This window comes from Bufo gargarizans, chromosome 4, assembly GCF_014858855.1.
Source record: "Bufo gargarizans isolate SCDJY-AF-19 chromosome 4, ASM1485885v1, whole genome shotgun sequence".
NCBI lineage: Eukaryota > Metazoa > Chordata > Amphibia > Anura > Bufonidae > Bufo > Bufo gargarizans.
The window spans coordinates 362,886,304-362,913,459 of record NC_058083.1 but is presented as its reverse complement, the minus strand read 5'-3'; the positions used below and the strand labels follow the sequence as shown (position 1 = coordinate 362,913,459).

At 48.2% G+C, this 27,156-nt stretch overlaps 1 protein-coding gene across 1 annotated transcript in view; it reads left to right on the top strand.

The window, feature by feature from the left end:
- LOC122935437 (kinesin-like protein KIF28P) overlaps positions 1–27,156 on the top strand; it is a 213,268-nt gene that overhangs the window by 58,597 nt on the left and 127,515 nt on the right. Inside the window, exons 4-5 of the mRNA XM_044291204.1 lie at positions 5,774–5,998; positions 6,426–6,580. Coding sequence (XP_044147139.1) covers positions 5,774–5,998; positions 6,426–6,580 — 380 coding nt within the window. The remainder of the gene's footprint in view (positions 1–5,773; positions 5,999–6,425; positions 6,581–27,156) is intronic.

The window sequence follows — 27,156 nt, the reverse complement described above, 5'->3', positions numbered from 1 at the left end:
AGAGGAATAGTCTAAATTACTCCTGACCGTTGTGCACGTCTGATCTGCAACTACAGGAAACATTTGGTTGAAGTTATTGCTGCCAAAGGAGGTTCAACTAGTTATTAAATCCAAGGGTTCACATACTTGTTCCACCTACACTGTGAATGTTTACATGGTGTGTTCAAAAAAAACATGGTAACATATAATTATTTGTGTGTTATTAGTTTAAGCAGACTGTGATTGTCTATTGTTGTGACATAGATGAAGATCAGATCACATTTTATGACCAATTTGTGCAGAAATCCATATCATTCCAAAGGGTTCACATACTTTTTCTTGCAACTGTACATCTGACCAAAGACACGTGGTCTAGCAAACACAGGTAGGGAAGGTACATAACTTTTACTGCCCACTGGGTTAACCTTCTGACGGCCAACAAGCATGTAACCCGTGTGGATTTGGTGTTACCGCCACGGATTGTATGCAGGCCTGCCTCTTCTTCTCCTCCTCCTACTCCATGCTCCGTCCCCTCCTCGGCTGACTCCTCATTTTCCACTGCTACCTCCTCTTCCGCTGCACCCCCCAAGCTCCCCAGAACCTATTTGACGTGTCAGGTGAGATGTTACCATGCTGTGCTGTTGTGCCTGGAATCTAAGAGCTCTGCGGTCAAAGGCTGATTAGTGGCTAACCCCGCTCAATTTGACAGTTGGTAAAGTGGTGTGCGACAATGTTGCCAATCTGCTGACCGCGCTGAAACAGGGCGAAATGACACACATAGCACACATCCTGAACTTAGTCGTGCAGTGATTCGTTGCTAAATACCCCGCAATACAGGATTTCTTGCGGCAGGTCAGGAAAATCTCTGGCCATTTTAGAAGACCTTACAGGCCCATGGCTCGCCTTGCTGATGTTCAGCGGCGACACCACCTGCCCGTCAGACATCTGATTTGTGACAGCCCAACCAGCTGGAACTCCACCATGTATATGCTTGATATGCTGCTCCAGCAACAACGTGCTGTTAACGACTACCTGTACGAACTCTGCAGCAGAACAGATTCTGGGGAGCTTGGTTTCTTTTTACCGCGCCAGCGGCTGCTCATGCGCGACGCATGCAGACTTCTGCCATTTGATGAGATAACCAAACTGGTCAGTCGCAGCCAGGGCACCATCGGTGACATCGTACCTTACGCCTTCTTTCTAGAATGTGCATTTCGTCGTGTCATTGATCAAGCCGTCGAGGAGCAGGAGCTGGAAGATGAGGAAGTTGAAATGCTGAATGAATTCCCAGGAGGGACTACTACATCTGAGAGTCTAAAGAGGAGGCAGAGGAGGATGGTGGCAGGGGGGAAGAGGAGGAGCAAGAAGAGCAGGCTTTGAGGGCGACTTTAAACTTTTCGGGATCCCTGGTGTTGTCTGTGGCTGGGGGGAGAAGACCGAGGACAACATTCTTCTGGGCGATGAGCAGGAGCCAGGGCACTCCACCTCTTTCAATTTAATGCAAATAGGGGCCTTCATGCTCCAGTGTTTGAAGAGGTGGAGTGCCGTATAAAAAGCATAAAGGGCAAAGACCAGTACTGGGTGGCAAAGTACTTAGACCCCCGGTACAAACACAAAATGGCGGACATGTTACCAGTATCACAGAGGGCTGTCAGAATGCAGCATTTCCAGGCCTTGCTGCGAGAGATGCTGCATTCTGCTGTTGCGGGCACTGGCAGAGAAATTTCCACCCACACGAAACACCGTGCCTGCAAGAAGAGGGTGGTTTAAAGATGTGTTGGTCACTTCAGATATGAGATCATTTTTACAGCCAACACAGAGAGATGCCCTCCGGATCCAGCCTCAGGGAATGCCTAGACCGACAGGTGTCCGACTACATCGGGTTAACGGCCGATGTGGACGCTCTGAGAAGCAAGGAACCCCTGGACTACAGGCTTGACCTGTGGCCAGAGCTTGCACAATTTGCCATGGAACTCTTGGCTTGCCCCTTGTCGAGTGTCCTGTCCGAAAGGACGTTCAGAGCAGCAGGGGGGATCGTGACCTATAAGAGCACTCGCCTTGCTTCTAAAAATGATTGAGGCATGGATCTTGGAGGAATTTAACACCTGTGACGACCATGTGTAATTGAATTTCTTCATGCCAGCCCACACACATCCACCACCACCCAAAACAAAGAATGGTCCTTGTCTTATGTATATACAGCGGCATAAAAGGCCTTTTCTGTCAGGTAAATGCCAAATTTTTGGGGCCTCTACTCCAGTGGCCTACAGTAAAAATTTTATCTAGTGACCGCCTAATGTACTTCTGGATACATAATCACTAGTTCCTTTCTGTCAGGTGAATGCCTAATTTTAGGGGCCTGTACTGGCCTATAGCAAAATGTTTAGCCGGTAACCGCCTATTGTACCTCCAGCCACATCATCACAAGTTCTTTTCTGTCAAGTGAATGCCTAATTTTTGGGGCCTGTACTGCCCTACAGTAAAATTGTTATCCACTGACTGTCTAATATACCTCCAGCCACATAATCACTTGTTCTCTTCTGTCAGGTGAATGCATAATTTTTTAAGCCAGTACTCCACTGACCTGCAGTAAAATTGTTATCCACTGACCGCCTAATATACCTCCAGCCACATAATTACTTGTTCTTTTCTGTCCGGTGAATACCTAATGTTTGGGGCCTGTACTCAACTGGCTTGCAGTAAAATTGTTATCCACTGACTGCCTAATATACCTCCAGCCACATAATCACTTCTTCTTTTCTGTCAGGTGAATGCATAATTTTTGGAGCCTGTACTCTACTGGCCTACAGTAAAATTGTTGTGAACTGACCGTCTAATATACCTCCAGCCACATAATTACTTTTTATTTTCTGGCAGTTGAATGCATAATTTTTGGTGGCCTACAGTAAAATTGTTGTGCACTGACCATCTAATATACCTCCAGCCCCATAATCACTTGTTCTTTTCTGTCAGATGAATGCCAAATTTTTGGGGCCCGTATTCCCGTGGCCTAAAATAAAAAATTTCTATGCTCCAGCAGGGCAGAGCAGAAGGCAGAGTTTCCCTTTAAGTCTCATAAAAATGGCCCCTGATTAAAATACATATTTTTTGTAGGAATTTTTGCCATTGATCCCCCTCTGGTATGTCATTGTCCATGTTGTGGGACTATTTGTGCACTTCTAGTAATTATTTGGTGGCTGCAAATATGACTTCACCTGCCATTAAAAGGAATGTGTCCCGCCGCAGACATGCGGATCGCAAATGCAATTTCATCAGGGAGGCATATGATTTGCTCCAACTTTATTCTACAGCAGGACAATGACCCCAAACATACAGTCAATATCATTAAGAACTATCTTCAGTGCGAAGAAGAACAAGGAGTCCTGGAAGTGTTGATATGGCCTCCACAGAGCCCTGAATTTACCATCATTGAGTCTGCCTGGGATTATGTGAAGATACAAAAGGATTTGAGCAAGCCTACATCCACAAAAGATCTGTGGTTAGTTTTCCAAGATGTTTGGAATAACCTCCCTGCTGAGTTACTAATGCAGGATTGCGTTCCGGAGGCGGCTCACTCAGGCACAGTCACGCATCGGCGCGTCATCTCGCGAGACGCGAGATGACGCTCACAGCCGGCCCGCGCATGCGCATCGCGGGCCGGAAAAAGTTTCAGAACAATTTCGTCATCAGCCTGCCAGCCAATGATCGTCGCTGGCAGGCTGATGATTTTGAAAAAAAATCTGAAGCCATCTAACACATTATATTTATAAATATAATGTGTTAAATGGCTGCTGTGCTCCTCTGCTGATTCCTTTTCGTCGGTTGGCTCCAGCAGAGGAGCACAGTTCACAGTGAGTACACACCTGCAGTACACTTAGCCCCAGATCACCTCCATTAAACCCTTGATCGCCCCTGTCAATCACCTAGTGAAAGGGAAAAAAGTGATCAGTGTAAACTGTCACTTTTTTTCCCCACTGGTATTGACTGATAGTTTTAGAATAGTTTAGGCCCCTTGGTTAGGTAGTTCGATCGTTTAGCGCCCAGCCCACCGCCCCGCAGTCACTGATTCGCTGATATCGCGTATCGCTAATCAGCATTTGTACTGTTATAGTATCTGTAAGTGATCAGAACTGATCACAGTCAGATCTATAATAGTATTAGTGTCACCTTAGCTCGCCCTCCACCCAAAACGCAGTGTTTGCCCGATCAGGCCTGATCGGTCGCCCACACGTGCGTTCACCCACGCCCGCCCCGCCGCAGTGATCACTGCACAATCACTTTACGAGCGCTGCGGCGATAAAAAAATCAGTTTTGTGGGCAAAGGGGCACAAATGCTAAAGAACACCTTTAGGATTTCACAGGGCATTTTGTACACATTTTGATTTCAAACTACTTCTCACGCATCTCGGCCCCTAAAATGCCAGGGCAGTATAACTACCCCACAAGTGACCCCATTTTGGAAAGAAGACACCCCAAGGTATTTTGTGATGGGCATAGTGAGTTCATGGAAGTTTTTATTTTTTGTCACAAGTTAGTGGGATATAAGACTTTGCTAGAAAAAAAAATCATCATTTTCTGCTAACTTGTGACAAAAAATAAAAAGTTCTATGAACTCACTATGCCCATGAGCGAATACCTTAGGGTGTCTACTTTCCAAAATGGGGTAATTTGCAGGGTTTTTCTACTGTCTGGGCATTGTAGAACCTCAGATAACATGACAGGTGCTCAGAAAGTCAGAGCTGCTTCAAAATGCGGAAATTCACATTTTTGTACCATAGTTTGTAAACGCTATTGTAAACTTTTACCCAAACCATTTTTTTTTACCCAAACATTTTGTTTTTTATCAAATACATGTAGAACAATACATTTAGATAAAAAATAATATAGAAATGTAGTTTTATTTGGAAAAATTTTACAACTGAAAGTGAAAAATGTCATTTTTTTGCAAAAAAATCGTTAAATTTTGATTAATAACAAAAAAAGTAAAAATGTCAGCAGCAATGAAATACCACCAAATGAAAGCTCTATTAGTGAGAAGAAAAGGAGGTAAAATTAATTTGCGTGGTAAGTTGTATGACCGAGCAATAAACGGTGAAAGTAGTGTAGTGCAGAATTGTAAAAAGTGGTCTTGTCATTAAGGTTGTTTTAAGCTAGGGTAGCTGAGGTGGTTAAACTACAGATTTTTCCTTTGGTGTACTTTTAATAGAGACTAAGCAACTAAACTATGGGGCCTGAAGTTAGGGCTGGGGGTGGGGCAGGTCCTTAACTCCTTTTTCTCATCTGGATGAGAAAACGTCAGACAATTGTAACTGAATATATTCCTATGTAAGTGGTAGCTGCAGGCAGCCAGCTTTGTAAAAGCATAATAGCAAAAGATTTATCAAAGTATTTATGCCAGTTTTCTGGTGTAAAGTACATTAAGAAATATGATATTCAGAATGAGCACTATATTTATGAAACACATGCTTTTTTCACGATAGAAGGCAGATAAAGTGGGTAGAGCCAGTTCTGACTTTATTTTATTAACATTTTTCTAATTAAAATTAAAAATAAAGTGTAAATTTTGAAATCTGGGATGTTGCTCTTTGCATACTGCATTGCCTGGGAGTGATTGATGCATGCATACTGGGAAACAGGGTAGGGCAGGGGGGCACCTTCTAAGTTTTGCTATATCGCCCTTTGAGATTTGTGCACACGCCTGCTTTTGGGAGACTTATAAGAATTCTACCAAACTGATGCGAAAAGTTTCTGGAATCAAGAAAGTTCATAACGCCACTTGCTTATTTTTATTCAGGTCACTGATCTTCTGTCTAAGTCCAAAAAGGCTGGGGGTCTGAAGATGCGAGAAGACCAACATCAGGGATTTTATGTTGATGGTCTAAAACGTGTACCCTGTGAAAGCTATGCACAAATTGAAAAGTTGATAGAACAAGGAAAAAAAACAAGAACAACAGCATCGACAAGCATGAATTCAAGCAGCAGTCGCTCCCACATGGTCATCACCATTCATTTCAAACAGGTGTAACATGGCTGATTGCTTATAGTAACACTAAGCAGATTTGTTGGGGAAATTCTGTGCTGCAAAGTTTATTCCATACATGTGAATAGACTTGTCTGTTGTACATGGGAATGGATTTTTGCTATCTCCATTCAGATTAATGGGATCAGTAGCAGAAATGTATGTGACAAATCTGAAGTGTGTGAACACATCTTAAAAGTCCCAGTCCAAATTAAGAGAATCTTAAAGTCAAAGCAGAGAGTAGATTATAAACATGAAAAAAATATATATAATGGCAAAGTTTTTACATCTTCTCTTTGTTGTATCTATTCCTGATTTTGACTTCAAAATACTGATGCAAAAACTGTACCAAATCAGCAATGTGGGAATAAAGCATTATGTATTTCTGTTTTCTTAAAGAACTGTTATATTGTTGGTTTTTCCTTAGATCTTCTTAGATGATGATATCACCAAACAATCGGTTATAAACTTGGTGGATCTTGCTGGCAGTGAAAGACAAAAATCATCTGGTTCTGAAGGAGATCGCCTAAGAGAAGGAGCTTGTGTTAATCTTAGCTTAACTACCCTGGGGAATGTAATCAGGTACAGTACTCTTAGAAAGTGATATGTGCCTAAAAAAACACTAAACATACAATGTCATCAAAATGCCAATCACAGCTATTCTTCCATTAATATCCTTTTCTGTGATTCTATTTAGTCTTTAATTGCAATTAAATCTTCTAAATACCAACATTTCTCTATGTACCCATGCAGAGAAGAGCTGATCCTATGCACTCACTGCATCATGTGTATGACTATAAGACAAGTGGTTGCAGATGGCTGCTCCCCTTTCTGCAGATCTTTCAGCAAATGTTGAATTAATTAATAGTACAGTTTGTGTACATAAGGAATAACACTATTTCTGGCCATTATATGATTTGTATCTAGTATTTTATAGCAGTTTTCTCATCTGTATACCGTATCTCCAGTTTGCAGTTCTTCCAGATCTGATGGGTGGAGACTAGCTCCCATCCACTTCACACAGAACACAGGGGGGAATTTGCTTTCTCTAACTCCATCAGGAGCGGCCCCAGGAGAATGGAGGACATTACAGAGAAGCACTTACCTGTGTGGATATGAATAAATCACTATTTAGCTGGCTGCCTCTTTGATCTCTCTTGTCTCCTGTTCACTCCTCCCCTCTGCCCACTCCATAGACTTCTTTAGGATGAAGCAATCTGATCCTTCAGTGAGCAGGCAACCCCCTTGGAGCACAGAGAGGAGAATGAGCATGACAGGATAGTGATCATGGTATTCATGGTAGTTGGGTCCTCTTTCCTCACTACCTGGGCTGTTCTGGCTTGGCTGACTCAAGGCTTTTCAGTATCCTTTGAGATGTAACTCCTGAAACAGCAATTTCTTAGGCCATTCTTAGATGAGCGAGTTCACTGTGGGAAACACATTGCATCTGAAAGTGTGATTTCCCGGCCTGAACTCTGCTCTTGTGACATGGACTCATGGCATTATGATGATTTAGAATGCTTTTTATCCCTGCCTGACATCAGCTGTGATGGATTTTACTGACCGCATTATGTCAGTACAATTCATTGCAGCCAATGTCGTGCAGGGACACACAGCATCATAAGTCATTAAAATGGCATTAGATGGTATCACAGCAGCAGAGTTCAGGCCAGGAAATCATACTCCTACACACTGCATGTTTCTGCAGTAAACTCGTCTGACACTGGCATTACAGTTCCAACTGAGAAGTGTACAACAAATCCATGTTTATCTGCAATTCCTTCTGTGGTGTAGCAATGCAAGCTGCAGACAAATATAACGGGGTAGCTGGAAGTGGTTATACCCAGTCTAGTGCAGCGAAGCCCAAGAGCCAATGCATTATTTTCACAAGCTGTATCTTGCAATTCCTTTCAGCTGCATACAGTCCACTGGAGTTTCACTGATTTCACTGACTGAATAAACTGAAGGAATAGCAAAAGTGAGGTTACTCCATCAGCGGGTGCCGTCTTTACCAAGGGGCAAAAGGGGCAGCTGTCCCGGGCCCAGTTGCTCCTGGGGGGCCCAAGGCAGCTGCCTCTTGAGCCCTGCTAGCCACTGCCCCGGGTGTCAGGCTGTCAGCTTTACCAGGAGTCCAGGCATCATGATCGGTAATGGCTAAATACTATATTCGGGAAGGACCTGCTGACGTCATAACATCACGTGGCACTCCTAGATCACGTGGATCGGAAACAGGAGAGCCGCGCTCTTTTTTACATGCATCATAGAGCTCGCTCGGGTCAGCAGTGCGGGGAGTGAACTAAAGAACGGCTGCAGCATTGTAGAAGTACGCGGAACCTACTGATTAAGTAACTTATTTGGTACTGAAACTGTTCGGGATGTGCTGTGAGGGATTGTACACCGGGGGGAGGGGGGAGCAGCTGCATGGATGCTGAGGGAGGGGGTATCGTGTATGGGGGGGGGTGCTGAGGGAGGGGTATCTTGTATGGGGGGGCAGCTGCATGGATTCTGAGGGAGGGGGTATCTTGTATGGGGGGCAGCTGCATGGATGCTGAGGGGGGGTATCTTGTATGGGGAGGGACAGCTGCATGGATGCTGAGGGAGGGGGTATCTTGTATGGGGGGAGCTGCGTTGATGCTGAGGGAGGGGGTGTCTTGTATGAGGGGGAGCTGCATTGATGCTGAGGGAGGGGGTATCTTGTATGGGAGGGACAGCTGCATGGATGCTGAGGGAGGTATCTTGTATGGGGGGGACAGCTGCATGGATGCTGAGGGAGGGGGTATCTTGTATGGGGGGGACAGCTGCATGGATGCTGAGGGAGGGGGTATCTTGTATGGGGGGGACAGCTGCATGGATGCTGAGGGAGGGGGGTATCTTGTATGGGGGGACAGCTGCATGGATGCTGAGGGAGGGGGTATCTTGTATGGGAGGGACAGCTGCATGGATGCTGAGGGAGGTATCTTGTATGGGGGGGACAGCTGCATGGATGCTGAGGGAGGGGGTATCTTGTATGGGGGGGACAGCTGCATGGATGCTGAGGGAGGGGGTATCTTGTATGGGGGGGACAGCTGCATGGATGCTGAGGGAGGGGGGTATCTTGTATGGGGGGACAGCTGCATGGATGCTGAGGGAGGGGGTATCTTGTATGGGGGGACAGCTGCATGGATGCTGAGGGAGGGGGTATCTTGTATGGGGGAACAGCTGCATGGATACTGAGGGAGGGGGTATCTTGTATGGGGGGAGCTGCGTTGATGCTGAGGGAGGGGGTGTCTTGTATAAGGGGGAGCTGCGTTGATGCTGAGGAAGGGGGTGTCTTGTATGGGGGGCAGCTGTGTTAATGCTGAGGGAGGGGGTATCTTGTATGGGGGGGACAGCTGCATGGATGCTGGAGGGGGTATCTTGTATGGGGGGGACAGCTGCATGGATGCTGGAGGGGGTATCTTGTATGGGGGACAGCTGCATGGATGCTAAGGGAGGGGGTATCTTGTATGGGGGGGACAGCTGCATGGATGCTGAGGGAGGGGGTATCCTGTATGGGGGGGACAGCTGCATGGATGCTGAGAGAGGGGGTATCTTGTATGGGGGGACAGCTGCATGGATGCTGAGGGAGGGGGTATCTTGTATGGGGGGGACAGCTGCATGGATGCTGAGGGAGGGGGTATCTTGTATGGGGGGCAGCTGCATGGATGCTGAGGGAGGGGGTATCTTGTATGGGGGGATGCTGTTGGAGGGGGTATCTTGAATGGGGGGGCAGCTGCGTGTATGCTGAGGGAGGGGGTATCTTGTATGGGGGGGCAGCTGCGTGGATGCTGAGGGATGGGGTATCTTGTATGGGGGAGACAGCTGCATGGATGCTGAGGGAGAGGGTATCTTGCATGGGGGGGCAGCTGTGTGGATGCTGAGGGACGGGGTATCTTGTATTGGGGGGCAGCTGTGTGAATGCTGAGGAGGGGGTATCTTGTATGGGGGGGCAGCTGCATTGATGCTGAGGGAGGGGGTATCTTGTATGGGGGGACAGCTGTGTGGATGCTGAGGAAGGGCGTATCTTGTATGGGGGAGTAGCTGTGTGGATGCTGAGGGAGGGGGTGTCTTGTATGGGGGGACAGCTGCGTGGATGCTGAGGAAGGGGGTATCTTGTATGGGGGGGACAGCTGCATGGATGCTGAGTGAGGAGGTATCTTGTATGGGGGGCAGCTGCGTGGATGCTGAGGGAGGGGGTATCTTGTATGGGGTGGATGCTGAGGGAGGGGGTATCTTGTATGGGGGGCAGCTGCGTGGATGCTGAGGGAGGGGGTATCTTGTATGGGGGGCAGCTGCGTGGATGCTGGGGGAGGGGGTATCTTGTATGGGGGGCAGCTGTGTGGATGCTGATGGAGGGGGTATCTTTTATGGGGGAGCTGCGTTGATGCTCAGGGAGGGGGTGTCTTGTATGGGGGGGCAGCTGCATGGATGATGAGGGAGGGGGTATCTTGTATGGGGGGGCAGCTGCGTGGATGCTGAGGGAGGGGGTATCTTGCATGGGTGGATGCTGAGGGAGGGGGTATCTTGTATGGGGGGGCAGCTGCATGGATGCTGAGGGAGGGGGTATCTTGTATGGGGGGCAGCTGCGTGGATGCTGGGGGAGGGGGTATCTTGTATGGGGGGCAGCTGTGTGGATGCTGAGGGAGGGGGTATCTTGTATGGGGGGAGCTGCGTTGATGCTGAGGGAGGGGGTGTCTTGTATGGAGGGTAGCTGTGAGGATGCTGAGGGAGGGGGTATCTTGTATGGGGGGGGCAGCTGCGTGGATGCTGAGGGAGGGGGAATCTTGCATGGGGGGATGCTGAGGGAGGGGGTATCTTGTATGGGGGCAGCTGCGTGGATGCTGAGGGAGGGTGTATCTTGTATGGGGGGGATGATGAGGGAGGGGGTATCTTGTATGAGGGCAGCTGCGTGGATGCTGAGAGAGGGGGTATCTTGCATGGGGGGATGCTGTGGGAGGGGGTATCTTGTATGGGGGGGAAGCTGCATGGATGATGAGGGAGGGGGTATCTTGTATGGGGGGATGCTGAGGGAGGGGGTATCTTGTATGGGGGGGCAGCTGTGTGGATGCTGAGGGAGGGGGTATCTTGTATGGGGGGAGCTGCGTTGATGCTGAGGGAGGGGGTGTCTTGTATGGGGGGAGCTGCGTTGATGCTGAGGGAGGGGGTGTCTTGTATGGGGGGGAGCTGCGTTGATGCTGAGGGAGGGGGTATCTTGTATAAGGGGGAAAGCTGCATGGATGCTGGAGGGGGTATCTTGTATGGGGGGACAGCTGCATGGATGCTGAGGCAGGGGGTATCTTGTATAGGGGGGACAGCTGCATGTATGCTGAGGGAGGGGATATCTTGTATGGGGAGGACAGCTGTGTGGATGCTGTGGGAGGGGGTATCTTGTATGGGGGGGGCAGCTGCGTGGATGCTGAGGGAGGGGGCATCTTGCATGGGGGTATGCTGAGGGAGGGGGTATCTTGTATGGGGGGCAGCTGCGTGGATGCTGGGGGAGGGGGTATCTTGAATGGGGGGCAGCTGTGTGGATGCTGAGGGAGGGGGTATCTTGTATGGGGGAGCTGCGTTGATGCTGAGGGAGGGGGTGTCTTGTATGGGGGGGTAGCTGTGTGGATGCTGAGGGAGGGGGTATCTTGTATGGGGGGGCTGCTGCGTGGCTGCTGAGGGAGGGGGTATCTTGCATGGGGGGATGCTGAGGGAGGGGGTATCTTGTATGGGGGGGCAGCTGCGTGGATGCTGAGGGAGGGGGTATCTTGTATGGGGGGGATGCTGAGGGAGGGGGTATCTTGTATGGGGTGGATGCTGAGGGAGGGGGTATCTTGTATGGGGGGGACAGCTGCATGGATGCTGAGGGAGGGGGTATCTTGTATGGGGGGCAGCTGCGTGGATGCTGAGGGACGGGGTGTCTTGTATGGGGGGGACAGCTGCATGGATGCTGAGGGAAGGGGTATCTTGTATGGGGTGGGTGCTGAGGGAGGGGGTATCTTGTATGGGGGACAGCTGCATGGATGCTGAGGGAGGGGGTATCTTGTATGGGGTGGATGCTGAGGGAGGGGGTATCTTGTATGGGGGGGGGCAGCTGCGTGGATACTGAGGGAGGGGGTATCTTGTATGGGGTGGATGCTGAGGGAGGGGGTATCTTGTATGGGGGGGACAGCTGCATGGATGCTGAGGGAGGGGGTATCTTGTATGGGGGGCAGCTGCGTGGATGCTGAGGGACGGGGTGTCTTGTATGGGGGGGACAGCTGCATGGATGCTGAGGGAGGGGGTATCTTGTATAGGGTGGATGCTGAGGGAGGGGGTATCTTGTATGGGGAGACAGCTTCATGGATGCTGAGGGAGGGGGTATCTTGTATGGGGGAGACAGCTGCGTGGATGCTGAGGGACGGGGTGTCTTGTATGGGGAGGGACAGCTGCATGGATGCTGAGGGAGGGGGTATCTTGTATGGGGTGGATGCTGAGGGAGGGGGTATCTTGTATGGGGGGACAGCTGCATGGATGCTGAGGGAGGGGGTATCTTGTGTGGGGGAGACAGCTGCGTGGATGCTGAGGGAGGAGGTATTTTGTATGGGGGGCAGCTGCATGGATGCTGAGGGAGGGGGTGTCTTGTATGGGGGGGCAGCTGCATGGATGCTGAGGGAGGGGGTATCTTGTATGGGGAGACAGCTGCATGGATGCTGAGGGAGGGGGTATTTTGTATGGGGGGCAGCTGCATGGATGCTGAGGGAGGGGGTATTTTGTATGGGGGGGCAGCTGCATGGATGCTGAGGGAGGGGGTATCTTGTATGGGGGGCAGCTGCGTGGATGCTGAGGGAGGGGGTATCTTGTATGGGGTGGATGCTAAGGGAGGGGGTATCTTGTATGGGGGGTAGCTGCGTGTATGCTGAGGGACGGGGTGTTTTGTATGGGGGGGGGACAGCTGCATGGATGCTGAGGGAGGGGGTATCTTGTGTGGGGGAGACAGCTGCGTGGATGCTGAGGGATGGGGTGTCTTGTATGGGGGGGCAGCTGTGTGGATGCTGAGGGAGGAGGTATCTTGTATGGGGGGCAGCTGCGTTGATTCTGAGGGAGGGGGTATCTTGTACGTGGTGCAGTGTGTGATCATCAGATGCCTCCCACGCGCTTCTAATACCATGCGCACCTCACATTGCCCCCACACGCTTCTAATACCACGCGCAGCTCACACTGCCCCACACGCTTCTAATACCACACGCACCTCACACTGCCCCTCACACTGCACACACGCACCTCACACTGCCCACACGCTTCTAATACCACACGCACCTCACACTACCCCACGCGCTTTTAATACCATGCGCACCTGACACTGCTCCACGCGCTTCTAATGCCACACGCAGCTCACACTGCCCCACGCGCTTCTAATACCACACGCAGCTCACACTACCACACGCAGCTCACACTGCCCCACGCTGTCACGGAAGGTGTACAGAAAACTAGAAGACACAAAATGAAGATTCGACTGACTGGATCCAAAACTAAGGAACACAAGGGAGAGCCCTGCATCAGACCTGGCTCTCTCCCTAACTGCTCAGCCTATGCGAAAATCCCAATGGTAGATGATCGCATATCCTCGTACCTCGACTGTATAACACCTGAACACCCTATAATAGTGAGGGGACATGACCACCGGCTCCCTACACTAGATACGGAGGGAGTCAGGGTCACCTGGGATCCAGCAAACAGGAAAACACAAATGAATGAACAAAACTTATCTGTAGAAGACTCAGTAGTAGGATCAGCATGCACACACTCCAGGAAGGAATATAAACCGCAAAGTGATGCAGTATGGGAAGGGATTTAAAGGGATGCAATTAGTGCAACTACATGACAGCTGAGAGAGGCTAACGAGATGATAAAATGAAAGCAAAACAAAAGGAAGCTCAAGGAGGAGGTATTGAAGGACGTCTGTCAGAGCTTCTCAGATGTCTGGTGGTGACAGTACCCCTCCTTCTACGAGTGGACTCCGGACACTCAGAGCCCACCTTCTCAGGATGGGACCTATGGATAGCCCTGATGTGACGAGTGGCCTTAATGTCCGTCACTGGGACCCACATCCTCTCCTCGGGACCATAACCCTCCCAATGAACGAGGTACTGGAGAGAACCGCGGACAACACGAGAATCCACAATCCTAGAGACCTGAAATTCAAGATTACCATCAACCACAATCGGAGGAGGAGGCAAAGACGAGGGTACAATGGGTTGGACATAAGGTTTTAATAAGGACTTATGAAAAACATTATGGATATTCCAAGTCTGAGGAAGATCAAGACGGTAGGCAACGGGATTGATGACGGACAAGATTTTGTAAGGCCCAATAAACTTAGGACCCAACTTCCAGGAGGGAACCTTCAATTTGATATTCTTAGTAGACAACCACACCAGATCACCAACATTCAGGTCTGGACCAGGCACACGTCTCTTATCTGCCACACGCTTATATCTCTCACTCATGCTCTTTAGATTATCCTGAATCTTTTGCCAAATAGATGACAAAGACGAGGAGAATCTGTCCTTATCAGGTAAACCAGAAGACCCCTCCCCAGAGAATGTCCCAAACTGCGGATGAAACCCATATGCACCAAAAAATGGTGACTTATCAGAGGACTCCTGATGACGGTTATTTAACGCAAACTCAGCAAGGGACAAAAAAGAACACCAATCCTCCTGATTCTCCGCCACAAAACAGCGCAGATATGTCTCCAGATTCTGATTGACACGCTCTGTCTGACCATTCGACTGCGGGTGGAAAGCAGAAGAGAATGACAACCGAACTCCCAAGCGAGAACAGAAAGCCTTCCAGAATCTGGAAACAAACTGTGTGCCCCTATCAGAGACTATGTCTGAAGGGATACCATGCAATTTGACAATGTGATCAATAAATGCCTGCGCCAGCGTCTTAGCATTGGGCAAGCCAGGAAAAGGAATGAAATGCACCATTTTGCTAAAACGGTCCACCACCACCAGAATCACAGTCTTCCCCAAGGAACGAGGCAGGTCCGTAATGAAGTCCATGGACAGATGTGTCCAAGGACGGGAAGGAATGGGTAACGGAAGGAGAGGACCTGATGGCCGTGAATGAGGGACTTTGGCACGAGTGCAGGTCTCGCAGGCTGCTACAAAACCCTCAACCGACTTACAAAGCGCTGGCCACCAGAATCTCTGAGTGATGAGATCCACTGTGGCTCTTGCCCCCGGGTGCCCAGCAAGGACAGTATCGTGGTGTTCCTTAAAAATCTTGTGTCTTAAAGCGAGAGGCACAAACAACCTCCCAGGAGGACAAAGATCAGGAGCCTCTGACTGGGCCACCTGAACCTCTATAACTAGCTTAGAGATATGTAGTTCAAGTGGTGGGTACCTTGTAATTATGTGGAAATTTCTGGAAATTGGTATCCTTAAAAAATAACTTTTATTGTTACTTGTATTAAAATAGATGCCCTTAGGTATTGGTGCATGAATAGAAAGATGGGGTGAGCGAGCACCCCAGTCGTGGTGCGTGTGCAATAGTACTAGGGAGGATAAAGGAAAAAGGGAAGGGAATCCTGGGTCTCAGCCCCTAATGTTGCCCTACTCAAAGGGCCCTTCTCCTGGTATACTCCAACCTCCTATATTGCCCCTATGTGTGTCCCTATGCAGTGCTCCGACTGCCCAGCTTCGTCCTGAAGGGGTAGGGAAGGGGGGGAGGGTTCCCTAGTGCTAAATAAGTACAGCACCCACAGATGGGCTCCCAGAGCCCTGGGAAACCACTGTGTACAGTGACACTGGGCCAGTAGGGACCGGTGTCCTGCAGAAGGGGAGTGTTGGTGGGTGTCACAGCCGTGTATCACCCAACACTCAATGCTGCGATAAGCTGGAATGATCAATACTAACTGGTGGCCCGACACGTTTCCCTGATGTGTGCAGTTCGTCAGGGGCCCACAGAATTGATGTCAGCATTAATATCAATGGCCGACCCACAATTATGGGCAGGTCACTGGCATTTCAAACAAATATATTCACCAGTGCTTGGTTTACAACAACTGAGAGATGTGTGGTTCAAACTTCATAAGTTCCCATTGTGTGGCAGTTATGCATTATCATAGCATTAGCCGCAGTCACAAATAGGGATAGGGGTAGCCCAACGGCTCAGACCAAGCATTTTCACTACATCCCCTGACATGTTGTACAGGGGAAAAAGTTAATGCAGTTAGCGTGTATGATGTGTTGGATAAAGGAGCATTGGCAAGACCAGTAGAATGGCATAAGACACAGGAAACAATTTGAGAAAAATGGTGGTCGCCGTGCAGCACTGCGCCAATTTTAGGTTAGGACCCACTCATTGAGGCGACCTTGACGCGGTGAGTGGGCTTACGCCTTTTGATCAAAATGTCCACTAATGCCTCATTTAGCGTGTAGCATAGAGGTGGTACACATGCGCTATTTAGTGCTGTCTCCTGCAGAAATGCAGGTATGAGATCATAGCGTTTGCAGTGGATGTGCGATCCATTTCCTTTTTTTCTCAAATTGTTTATTATAAGACACAGGAAAGGTCGCCACGCAGGAGGTAGGTGATGGGTTCAGATGATGCAGCTGAATGAGAGCTGTTCATTTAACCCTTTTGGGTGGACAGTTTTTAGTTGAAAGATCCACCAGGTCTCTCTTTGTAGGATCTTTTGGTCCCAGTCGCCTCCCCTATTTGGGGGTAGGACGACCTCAATGCCCATAAAGCGAACGTGTGAATAATCGCCGCCATGACAGGTTGTCACATGGTGTGCCAGGGGGGTGTCCTTTTCATGACGTAAATCCCCCAGGTGTTCTCCTATCCTCCTGCGTAGCTCCCGCTTGGTCTTGCCAATGTATTCCAAGCCGCATACACATTGCACTCGATAAATTACCCCTCTCGTACGGCAATTTATAAATTGTTTAATGGTGTATGCTTTTTTTGTTACAAAACTAGTGAAACAATGCCCCTGCTTGATGTAAGGGCAAGCAACACATCCACTGCAGTGGTAGGAGCCATGTGGTGCTCTTAGCCATCCAGTCGACGTGGTGACCATACCCGAGTAGTGGCTATGCACCACATGGTCTCCAATGTTGCGCCCCCTCCGATATGTCACTTGGGCATTTGGAGTCACCATTTTTGGAGTCACCAATATCTGAATCGAGTAGTAGAGTTCCCAAGTTTTTTCCTCAGGATCTTTTTAAGGGAATTACCTTGGAGGATGACTGCCTCCTGGGCTCTATTGATGTGGAGGCACTGTACTCATCCATCCCACACGATCTGGGGAAGAGGGCAGTAACAGAATTCCTTGCGACTAGAGGTTGCCAGTTCAGTAAACACAATGCTTTTGTCATGAGACTGTTGCACTTTACCTTAACCTGCAATTATTTTATCTTTGGATCCTTTTACCACCAGCTCAGGGGCACCGCGATGGGGAGTCCCTGTGCCCCATCGTACGCCAATCTGTTCCTGGGCTGGTGGGAAAGGGAGGTGGTGTTCACCGACCCCCCCCCCCCCAGCCCACTCACCATACCAGTGGTGATGTGGGCCAGATATATAGATGATATCTTTGTTATCTGGCGGGGGTCGGTGAGCACCTTCTCTAACCTGGTGGACACTCTCAATGTGAACAGTGTGGGATTTCGTTTCACGTACGAGACGTCCGCACTCTCTCTGCCTTTCCTTGACATCCGGATTGACAGGGGACCAGAGGGTGAACTCCACACACAAACCTATAGAAAACCGACCACTACGAACTCCCTGCTGGAGTGGGAGAGTTTCCATCCCAGTCCCCTGAAACAGGGAATCCCAACAGGTCAGTACCTGAGGATGAGAAGGAACTGTTCCTCCGTCCGTCAGTTCAAGGAACAGGCAGGGGATCTCCGCCAGAGATTTTTAGCAAAGGGCTTCCCGGACCATGTCTTGCATAAGGCATATCAGAGGGCCTTGACCTCCGACCACACAGGGCTGCTACACCCACAGGGATCCCGCAGTGAGGAAAGGGTGATACGCCTGATAGGCACTTTTGACATGGCTCCTACCACTGCAGTGGATGTGTTGCTTGCCCTTACATCAAGCAGGGGCATTGCTTCACTAGTTTTGTAACAAAAAAAGCATACACCATTAAACAATTTATAAATTGCCGTACGAGAGGGGTAATTTATCGAGTGCAATGTGTATGCGGCTTGGAATACATTGGCAAGACCAAGCGGGAGCTACGCAGGAGGATAGGAGAACACCTGGGGGATTTACGTCATGAAAAGGACACCCCCCTGGCACACCATGTGACAACCTGTCATGGCGGCGATTATTCACAAGTTTGCGTTATGGGCATTGAGGTCATCCTACCCCCAAATAGGGAAGGCGACTGGGACCAAAAGATCCTACAAAGAGAGACCTGGTGGATCTTTCAACTAAAAACTGTCCACCCACAAGGGTTAAATGAACAGCTCTCAATCAGCTGCTTCATCTGAACCCATCACCTACCTCCTGCGTGGCGACCTTTCCTGTGTCTTATGCCATTCTACTGGTCTTGCCAATGCACCTTTATCCAACGCATCATACACGCTAACTGCATTAACTTTTTCCCCTGTACAACATGTCAGGGGATGTAGTGAAAATGCTTGGTCTGAGCCGTTTCGATCTACCCCGGCCAAAATACTTCCAAGGGTCACGCCGCACCACTCAGGTGTGACTGACAGCGGCGTCCCGGTCTATGAATGAATCTGGAATTCATTCATTCATAGTGTGGGTTACCCCTATCCCTGTAGGGCATCCCCACCAACCATCTCCACCTAGGTCTCATTTGTACTAATTAGGTTTACATCCTCTTGAGACCGAAGCAGAGGGGACCAGTGGGTGTGACCGAACTATTTTTGGGCACGCCCCCCATCGTGACAGCCTCCTCACGAGTCTCCCCCGGTCCTAGTATTGTTCGAGGGACCTGCGCTCATATGACGCCCCACGTGACCATGATGTTGTGGAGATAAGTAATATCCTTCTATCCCCATTTGTGACTGCGGCTAATGCTATGATAATGCTATACTGCCACACAATGGGAACTTATGAAGTTTGAACCACACATCTATCAGTTGTTGTAAACCAAGCACTGCTGAATATATTTGTTTGAAATGCCAGTGACCTGCTCATAATTGTGGGTCGGCCATTGATATTAATGCTGACATCAATTCTGTGGGCCCCTGACGAACTGCCACACATCAGGGAAACGCGTCGGGCCACCAATTAGTATTGATCATTCCAGCTTATCGCAGCATTGAGTGTTGGGTGATACACGGCTGTGACACCCACCAACACTCCCCTTCTGCAGGACACCGGTCCCTACTGGCCCAGTGTCACTGTACACAGTGGTTTCCCAGGGCTCTGGGAGCCCATCTGTGGGTGCTGTACTTATTTAGCACTAGGGAACCTTCCCCCCCTTCCCTACCCCTTCAGGACGAAGCTGGGCAGTCGGAGCACTGCATAGGGACACACATAGGGGCAATATAGGAGGTTGGAGTATACCAGGAGAAGTGCCCTTTGAGTAGGGAAACATTAGGGGCTGAGACCCAGCATTCCCTTCCCCTTTTTCCTTTACCCTCCCTAGTACTATTGCACACGCACCACGACTGGGGTGCTCGCTCACCCCATCTTTCTACTCATGCACCAATACCTAAGGGCATCTATTTTAATACAAGTAACAATAAAAGTTATTTTTTAAGGATACCAATTTCCAGAAATTTCTATCTGAACCTCTGCCTCCAATTCAACACCTTCAGCCAAAATGGGACCCGGGTCTTCAAAATTCCCACCTCCCGGAAAACAACGTGACAGGGCATCCGCCTTCACATTCTTAACCCCAGGGCGGAACGTGACAACAAAATTTAACCTTGAAAAGAACAAAGACCATCTGGCCTGTCTCGGGTTCAGACGCTTGGCTGACTGCAAGTAGGCCATATTTTTATGGTCGGTAAACACGGTAATAGGGTGTCTGGCTCCCTCTAGCCAATGGTGCCACTCCTCAAAAGCCAACTTTATGGCCAACAACTCCCTATCTCCCACATCGTAATTTCTCTCTGCGGAGGAGAGTTTCTTCGAGAAAAAGGCACACGGTCGCCATTTGGCAGGAGAGGGACCCTGAGACAAGACCGCACCCACATCAACCTCAACTATGAAGGGTAGAGAAATATCAGGTTGTACCAAGATGGGAGCGGAAGCAAAACTCTCCTTGATATTAGAAAAGGCCTTACGCGCCTCTACCGACCAGGAGGAAAAATCTACCCCCTTTCTAGTCATATCACTGAGTGGTTTAACAACAGAGGAATAATTCAAAATAAACTTCCTGTAATAATTGGCAAAACCCAAAAAACACATCAGCGCCTTCCAGGGGCGTAGCTTAAAGGCTCATGGGCCCTGGTGCAAGAGTTAGGCTTGGGCCCCCCTTCCCTCAGTGCTTTGTGTGTCTTCTTATGCAGCACAAGGGTCTTTGGGCCCCCTCAGGCTCCTGGGCCCGGTAGCGACTGCTACCTCTGCACCCCCTATAGCTACGCCCCCGGCGCCTTCTGATTCTCAGGAAGCTCCCACTCAAGCACAGCGCGGACCTTCTCGGGGGTCCATGCGAAAACCAGAAGCGGAGAGAAGAAACCCCAGAAATTGAATTTCTGGAACCGCAAACACACATTTTTCCAGTTTAGCGTACAATTTATTCTCCCGCAGGATGAGCAAGACCTGACATAAGTGTTCCTTATGAGTTTTGAAATCAGGAGAAAAAAACAAAATGTAATACTAATACAAATTTCCCCATTAAATGATAAAAAATGCTGTTCACAAAATGCTGAAAGACGGCTGGAGCATTCATCAAACCAAAAGGCATAACCAAATTCTCAAAATGGCCCTCAGGGGTATTGAAGGCCGTCTTCCATTCGTCTCCTTCTCTGACCCTGACCAGGTTGTAAGCCCCTCATAGATCCAACTTGGAAAAAACTTTAGCCCCAACAATCTAGTTAAACAGGTCCGGGATCAGAGGAAGCGGAAAAGGGTCACGAATTGTGATACTGTTCAGTTCCCTGAAATCCAGACATGGTCTTAAAGAACCATCTTTTTTCTTAACAAAGAAAAAAACAGCGGCAACAGGTGACTTTGAGGGTCGTATGTGTCCCTTTCTCAGACTCTTAGAGATATAAGCATGCATAGCGACTGTTAGCTATTTTTCTCAGGCAGGTTTATGATGGTTATATGGAGGCATCAGACCTCATACCCGTGACTATTTCCCGGTGCAACGAATATCCCATTTGCTTCTGATCAGAGAGATAAGACAGCCCTGACTCAACATAGGTTGTCAATATCTGAAATCTTTATTTTCCAGCACATAGTTATAGTGTTTCTTGGGGGTGGGAACATTGTGTCCTTCCAGATCCAATTGCACCAATCCTCCTAAGACTCAGCAGGCGTTTGGGAAACATGTGTTTGTCAATATACAGTTGAAACTTTGCTAAACAATGCTGACATCTGCTATATACAATACATGAAAGGGTTATTTTACATTGAACAGGTTTGTCTCTCCATGCTAACGAGTTGAATAGGAAATCACAGGTTCCTGTCAATGTATGCGAGGTGAGATGTTAAATAGCCTTTTGGTCAGGAAGGCTGCTATTGTGTCCAGGACTGGCAGAGGGTGTGAAATATGTTAATGCGAGGTACTGCATTTCCACAAGAGATGAGGCTTGTATAATATATGTCTAATCTGTGATGTATCAAAAGTAAGATTATGAAAATCCCTTTCAGCTACCCTTTCAGGTTGGGAGAGATTGTATAAACGAGATTTAGGCAGCTTGGCGCCTGGGGTGAGATTAATAGGGCAATCGTACTCCCTGTGAGGGGGCAAGTCCTGAAAACCACTCTCCGAAAACACATCCGAAAATTCAGAAAGAAAAGATGGTACAGTCTTAGTAGAAACCTCAGAAACAGATGTTGTGAGGCCATTCTCTCTGCAAAAGTCACTCCAACCATTTATTTGCCTCGCTTGCCAATCAATGGTGGGGTTATGTTTAGTGGGCCAGGGTAGCCCCAACACTAGAGGAGTAGGCAACCCGCTTAGGACGAAACATGACACATCCTCAACATGAGTATCACTCACAATCAAACGGATATTGTGAACTACAGGGAGTGCAGAATTATGAGGCAAGTTGTATTTTTGAGGATTAATTTTATTATTGAACAACAACCATGTTCTCTATGAACCCAAAAAACTCATTAATATCAAAGCTGAATATTTTTGGAAGTAGTTTTTAGTTTGTTTTTAGTTTTAGCTATTTTAGGGGGATATCTGTGTGTGCAGGTGACTATTACTGTACATAATTATTAGGCAACTTAACAAAAAACAAATATATACCCATTTCAATTATTTATTTTTACCAGTGAAACCAATATAACATCTCAACATTCACAAATATACATTTCTGACATTCAAAAACAAAACAAAAACAAATCAGTGACCAATATAGCCACCTTTCTTTGCAAGGACACTCAAAAGCCTGCCATCCATGGATTCTGTCAGTGTTTTGATCTGTTCACAATCAACATTGTGTGCAGCAGCAACCACAGCCTCCCAGACACTGTTCAGAGAGGTGTACTGTTTTCCCTCCTTGTAAATCTCACATTTGATGATGGACCACAGGTTCTCAATGGGGTTCAGATCAGGTAAACAAGGAGGCCATGTCATTAGATTTTCTTCTTTTATACCCTTTCTTGCCAGCCACGTTGTGGAGTACTTGGACGCGTGTGATGGAGCATTCTCCTGCATGAAAATCATGTTTTTCTTACCTTGCAGACTTCTTCCTGTACCACTGCTTGAAGAAGGTGTCTTCCAGAAACTGGCAGTAGGACTGGGAGTTGAGCTTGACTCCATCCTCAACCCAAAAAGGCCCCACAAGCTCATCTTTGATGATACCAGCCCAAACCAGTACTCCACCTCCACCTTGCTGGCGTCTGAGTCGGACTGGAGCTCTCTGCCCTTTACCAATCCAGCCATCTGGCCCATCAAGACTCACTCTCATTTCATCAGTCCATAAAACCTTAGAAAAATCAGTCTTGAGATATTTCTTGGCCCAGTCTTGACGTTTCAGCTTGTGTGTCTTGTTCAGTGGTGGTCGTCTTTCAGCCTTTCTTACCTTGGCCATGTCTCTGAGTATTGCACACCTTGTGCTTTTGGGCACTCCAGTGATGTTGCAGCTCTGAAATATGGCCAAACTGGTGGCAAGTGGCATCTTGGCAGCTGCACGCTTGACTTTTCTCAGTTCATGGGCAGTTATTTTGCGCCTTGGTTTTTCCACACTCTTCTTGCGACCCTGTTGACTATTTTGAATGAAACGCTTGATTGTTCGATGATCACGCTTCAGAAGCTTTGCAATTTTAAGAGTGCTGCATCCCTCTGCAAGATATCTCACTATTTTTGACTTTTCTGAGCCTGTCAAGTCCTTCTTTTGACCTATTTTGCCAAAGGAAAGGAAGTTGCCTACTAATTATGCACACCTGATATAGGGTGTTGATGTCATTAGACCACACCCCTTCTCATTACAGAGATGCACATCACCTAATATGCTTAATTGGTAGTAGGCTTTCGAACCTATACAGCTTGGAGTAAGACAACATGCATAAAGAGGATGATGTGGTCAAAATACTCATTTGCCTAATAATTCTGCACGTAGTGTATGCCCTTTAACGATTTCTGAGAAAGTGGAACGGAATCAATAGCAAAAACAGGTATAACCTTTCCCAAAGTGCATACCTGGAAACCACGAGTTATAGCAAATTGACTATCAATGAGATTGACAGCTGCTCCACTATCTACAAAAATCTCACAAAAAATGTTCTTGCTCTCTAGCGCCACCCTGGCAGGTAGGACAAAACGGGAACTACAAACAAACGGAAAACCTTCAATTTCCGCATCAACCTTGCCAATAGTAACAGATGGAACGTCTTTAGAATCTTCTATTGTCAGAGGCAATCAAACCCAGCTGTATGGGCTCCTGCTCAGAAGGGATTGAGAGCGACTGAGACCCCTGTGCACTGAATGAGACCTCCGCACTGTCCTTGGACTGAGTATGACAGGAAGGAGTGATCTCTCCTCTCTCTCTAAGACGCCTGTCAATACAAACGGCCTGAGACATGGCAGAGTCCAAGGAGGTAGGTCTCTCATGAAAGGCAAATGCATCTTTCAATCCCTCTGAAAGACCATGGCAAAATTGACTTCGGAGTGCAGCATCATTCCAACCAGTATCAGCTGCCCATCTCCGAAATTCTGAACAGTATATCTCTGCGGACTGTTTACCCTGGCATAAAAGACGTAGTCTAGACTCAGCCAGAGAAATACGATCCAGATCATCATATATCTGACCCAGGGCTAAAAAAAATTCATCCACTGAGCGGAGGGGCCGTGCCCCCACCGGCAGCGAAAAGGCCCAGGACTGAGCGTTATCCCTGAGCAGCGATATGATGATCCCCACCCTCCGCTCCTCATCACCAGAGGAATGGGGAAGTAGGCGAAAATGGAGTTTGCAAGCCTCTCTAAAACGAACAAAATGCTCACTACCCCCGGAGAACGTATCCGGAAGCGAGATTTTAGGTTTAAAACAAATTCCATGAACGCAAGCAGAAATGGTCACCTCAAACTGAGAGACAGTTTTCCGGAGATCTTCTACCTCCAGTGAAAGACCCTGCATGCGGTCAATCAAGGTTGAAACCGGATTCATGCTTAAGACGGTTTTGGCGGTTTATAATGTCACGGAAGGTGTACAGAAAACTAGAAGACACAAAATGAAGATCCGACTGACTGGATCCAAAACTAAGGAACAAAAGGGAGAGCCCTGCATCAGACCTGGCTCTCTCCCTAACTGCTCAGCCTATGCGAAAATCCCAATGGTAGATGATCACATATCCTCGTACCTCGACTGTATAACACCTGAACACCCTATAATAGTGAGGGGACACGACCACCGGCTCCCTACACTAGATACGGAGGGAGTCAGGGTCACCTGGGATCCAGCAAACAGGAAAACAAAAATAAATGAACCAAACTTATCTGTAGAAGACTCAGTAGTAGGACCAGCATGCACACACTCCAGGAAGGAATATAAACCGCAAAGTGATGCAGTATGGGAAGGGATTTAAAGGGATCCAATCAGTGCAACTACATGACAGCTGAGAGAGGCTAACGACATGAGAAAATGAAAGCAAAACAAAAGGAAGCTCAAGGAGGAGGTTCTGAAGGACGTCTGTCAGAGCTTCTAAGATGTCTGGTGGTGACATACGCGCTTCTAATACCACGCACAGCTCACACTGCCCCACGTGCTTCTAATACCACGGGCAGCTCACACTGCCCCACGTGCTTCTAATACCACACGCACCTCACACTGCCCACATGCTTCTAATACCACATGCACCTCACACTGCCCCACGTGCTTCTAATGCCACACGCAACTCACACTTCCCCACGCGCTTCAAATCCACACGCAGCTCACGCTGCCCCACGCGCTTCTGATACCACACGCAGCTCACACTGCCCCACGCGCTTCTAATACCACGCGCAGCTCACACTGCCCCACGCGCTTCTAATACCACGCGCATCTCACACTGTCCCACGCGCTTCTAATACCACGCGCAGCTCACACACGCTGATGTGTGTGTGAGATGCATGTAGCGAATGCAGGCTATTAAATCCAAGTGGTAAAGTACAGGGCGGATCCGCCATATTGGACGAGACTTTATCACTTCACTATAATTACCTCATGTTATTTAGACCAGTAACGGTTTCCTGCATGCTCGCCTCTTAGGCCCAGTTCACACCACCGCTATTTGTTTCTGTTCTGCTCTGTTAGATGAGCAGAACAGAAATAAAGGAAGTTCTGGATGGGGCACGTAAGGGTGGGTTTTTGTCAACATACACAAAAAACATATACATTATCGGACGCCTCACTGACGCCATACTGTGACATCCGTCACCATACAGTTCCATTGTAAAAAAGTAAAGTAAAGGTTTGTTGTAGGACTCGACAGGATGGGACAGTGTAGTGTTACAACTGCTGCAGTTTTCCATCCAGGAAAAAAAAATGGTATAGGCTAACGTATATATTTTTTTTTACACTATGGTACTCTAAGGTGATGCCACAGTATGGCATCTGTCTGAGGCATCTGGTAACATGTATACATTTTTGGGCGTACATTAAATGTATGACAAAAATGTGATATGAGCCCGGCCTAACAGACAGGGAAGAAGCTGAACAGACCCCGCCGACTATGATGGAGTCCGTCCAGTTTCTGTTTAGGATCTGACTTTATACCAGACAAAAAAATGTGCTGCATACACAGCTTTTTTTTTTGTCTGTGATGGGAAAAATGAATCTAGCCAGCAATGGAGGCAATGTGGAGAATCACAATACATTAGAAGGTGGCTTGTATTAACTTTATCTACATCAGGGATGCTCAACCTGTGACCCTTTAGATGTTGTAAAACTACAACTCCCACCATGCCCTTCTGTAGGCTGAAAACTGTAGGATGTCTGGGAATGGTGGTAGTTGTAGCTTTACAACAGCTGAAGGGCCTCAGGTTGAGCATGCCTGATCTACATGATGAATGCCATGTGCTGAAGTGAGAGGACCCCTTTAACTGGGCTAGGTCAGGATTTGGGGAGTACAGTTTAGGCACGCTTATAATGGTGTACTACTGGTTAGGATTCTGTGGGTGCACTGGGGTAACATGGTTTAGCACTGGCACGGTGTGCTGGAGGGACACAGGATGGTGGCATGCTTGAGATGTTTTTTTTTTTGTCCCTTATGAAAGGTATATGTAAAGCTTGTGGGGTGCTGGTAACAGTGTGGGTGTAGTCTGGGGGTACATGGGGGACCAGAGGGTTGCTGGTAACAGTGTGGGTGTAGTCTGGGGGTACATGGGGGACCAGTGGGGTGCTGGTAACAGTGTGGGTGTAGTCTGGGAGTACATGGGGGACCAGAAGTGTTAGAATATGGCCACTCCTCTGTAGAAGATTACAAATCACTGACATGGGCAAGATTACATTGGTTATTCCGGTCCCCAGTGCATGGAACGGGCGGCACGTACAGGTCCTTCTAAAAAAATTAGCATATTG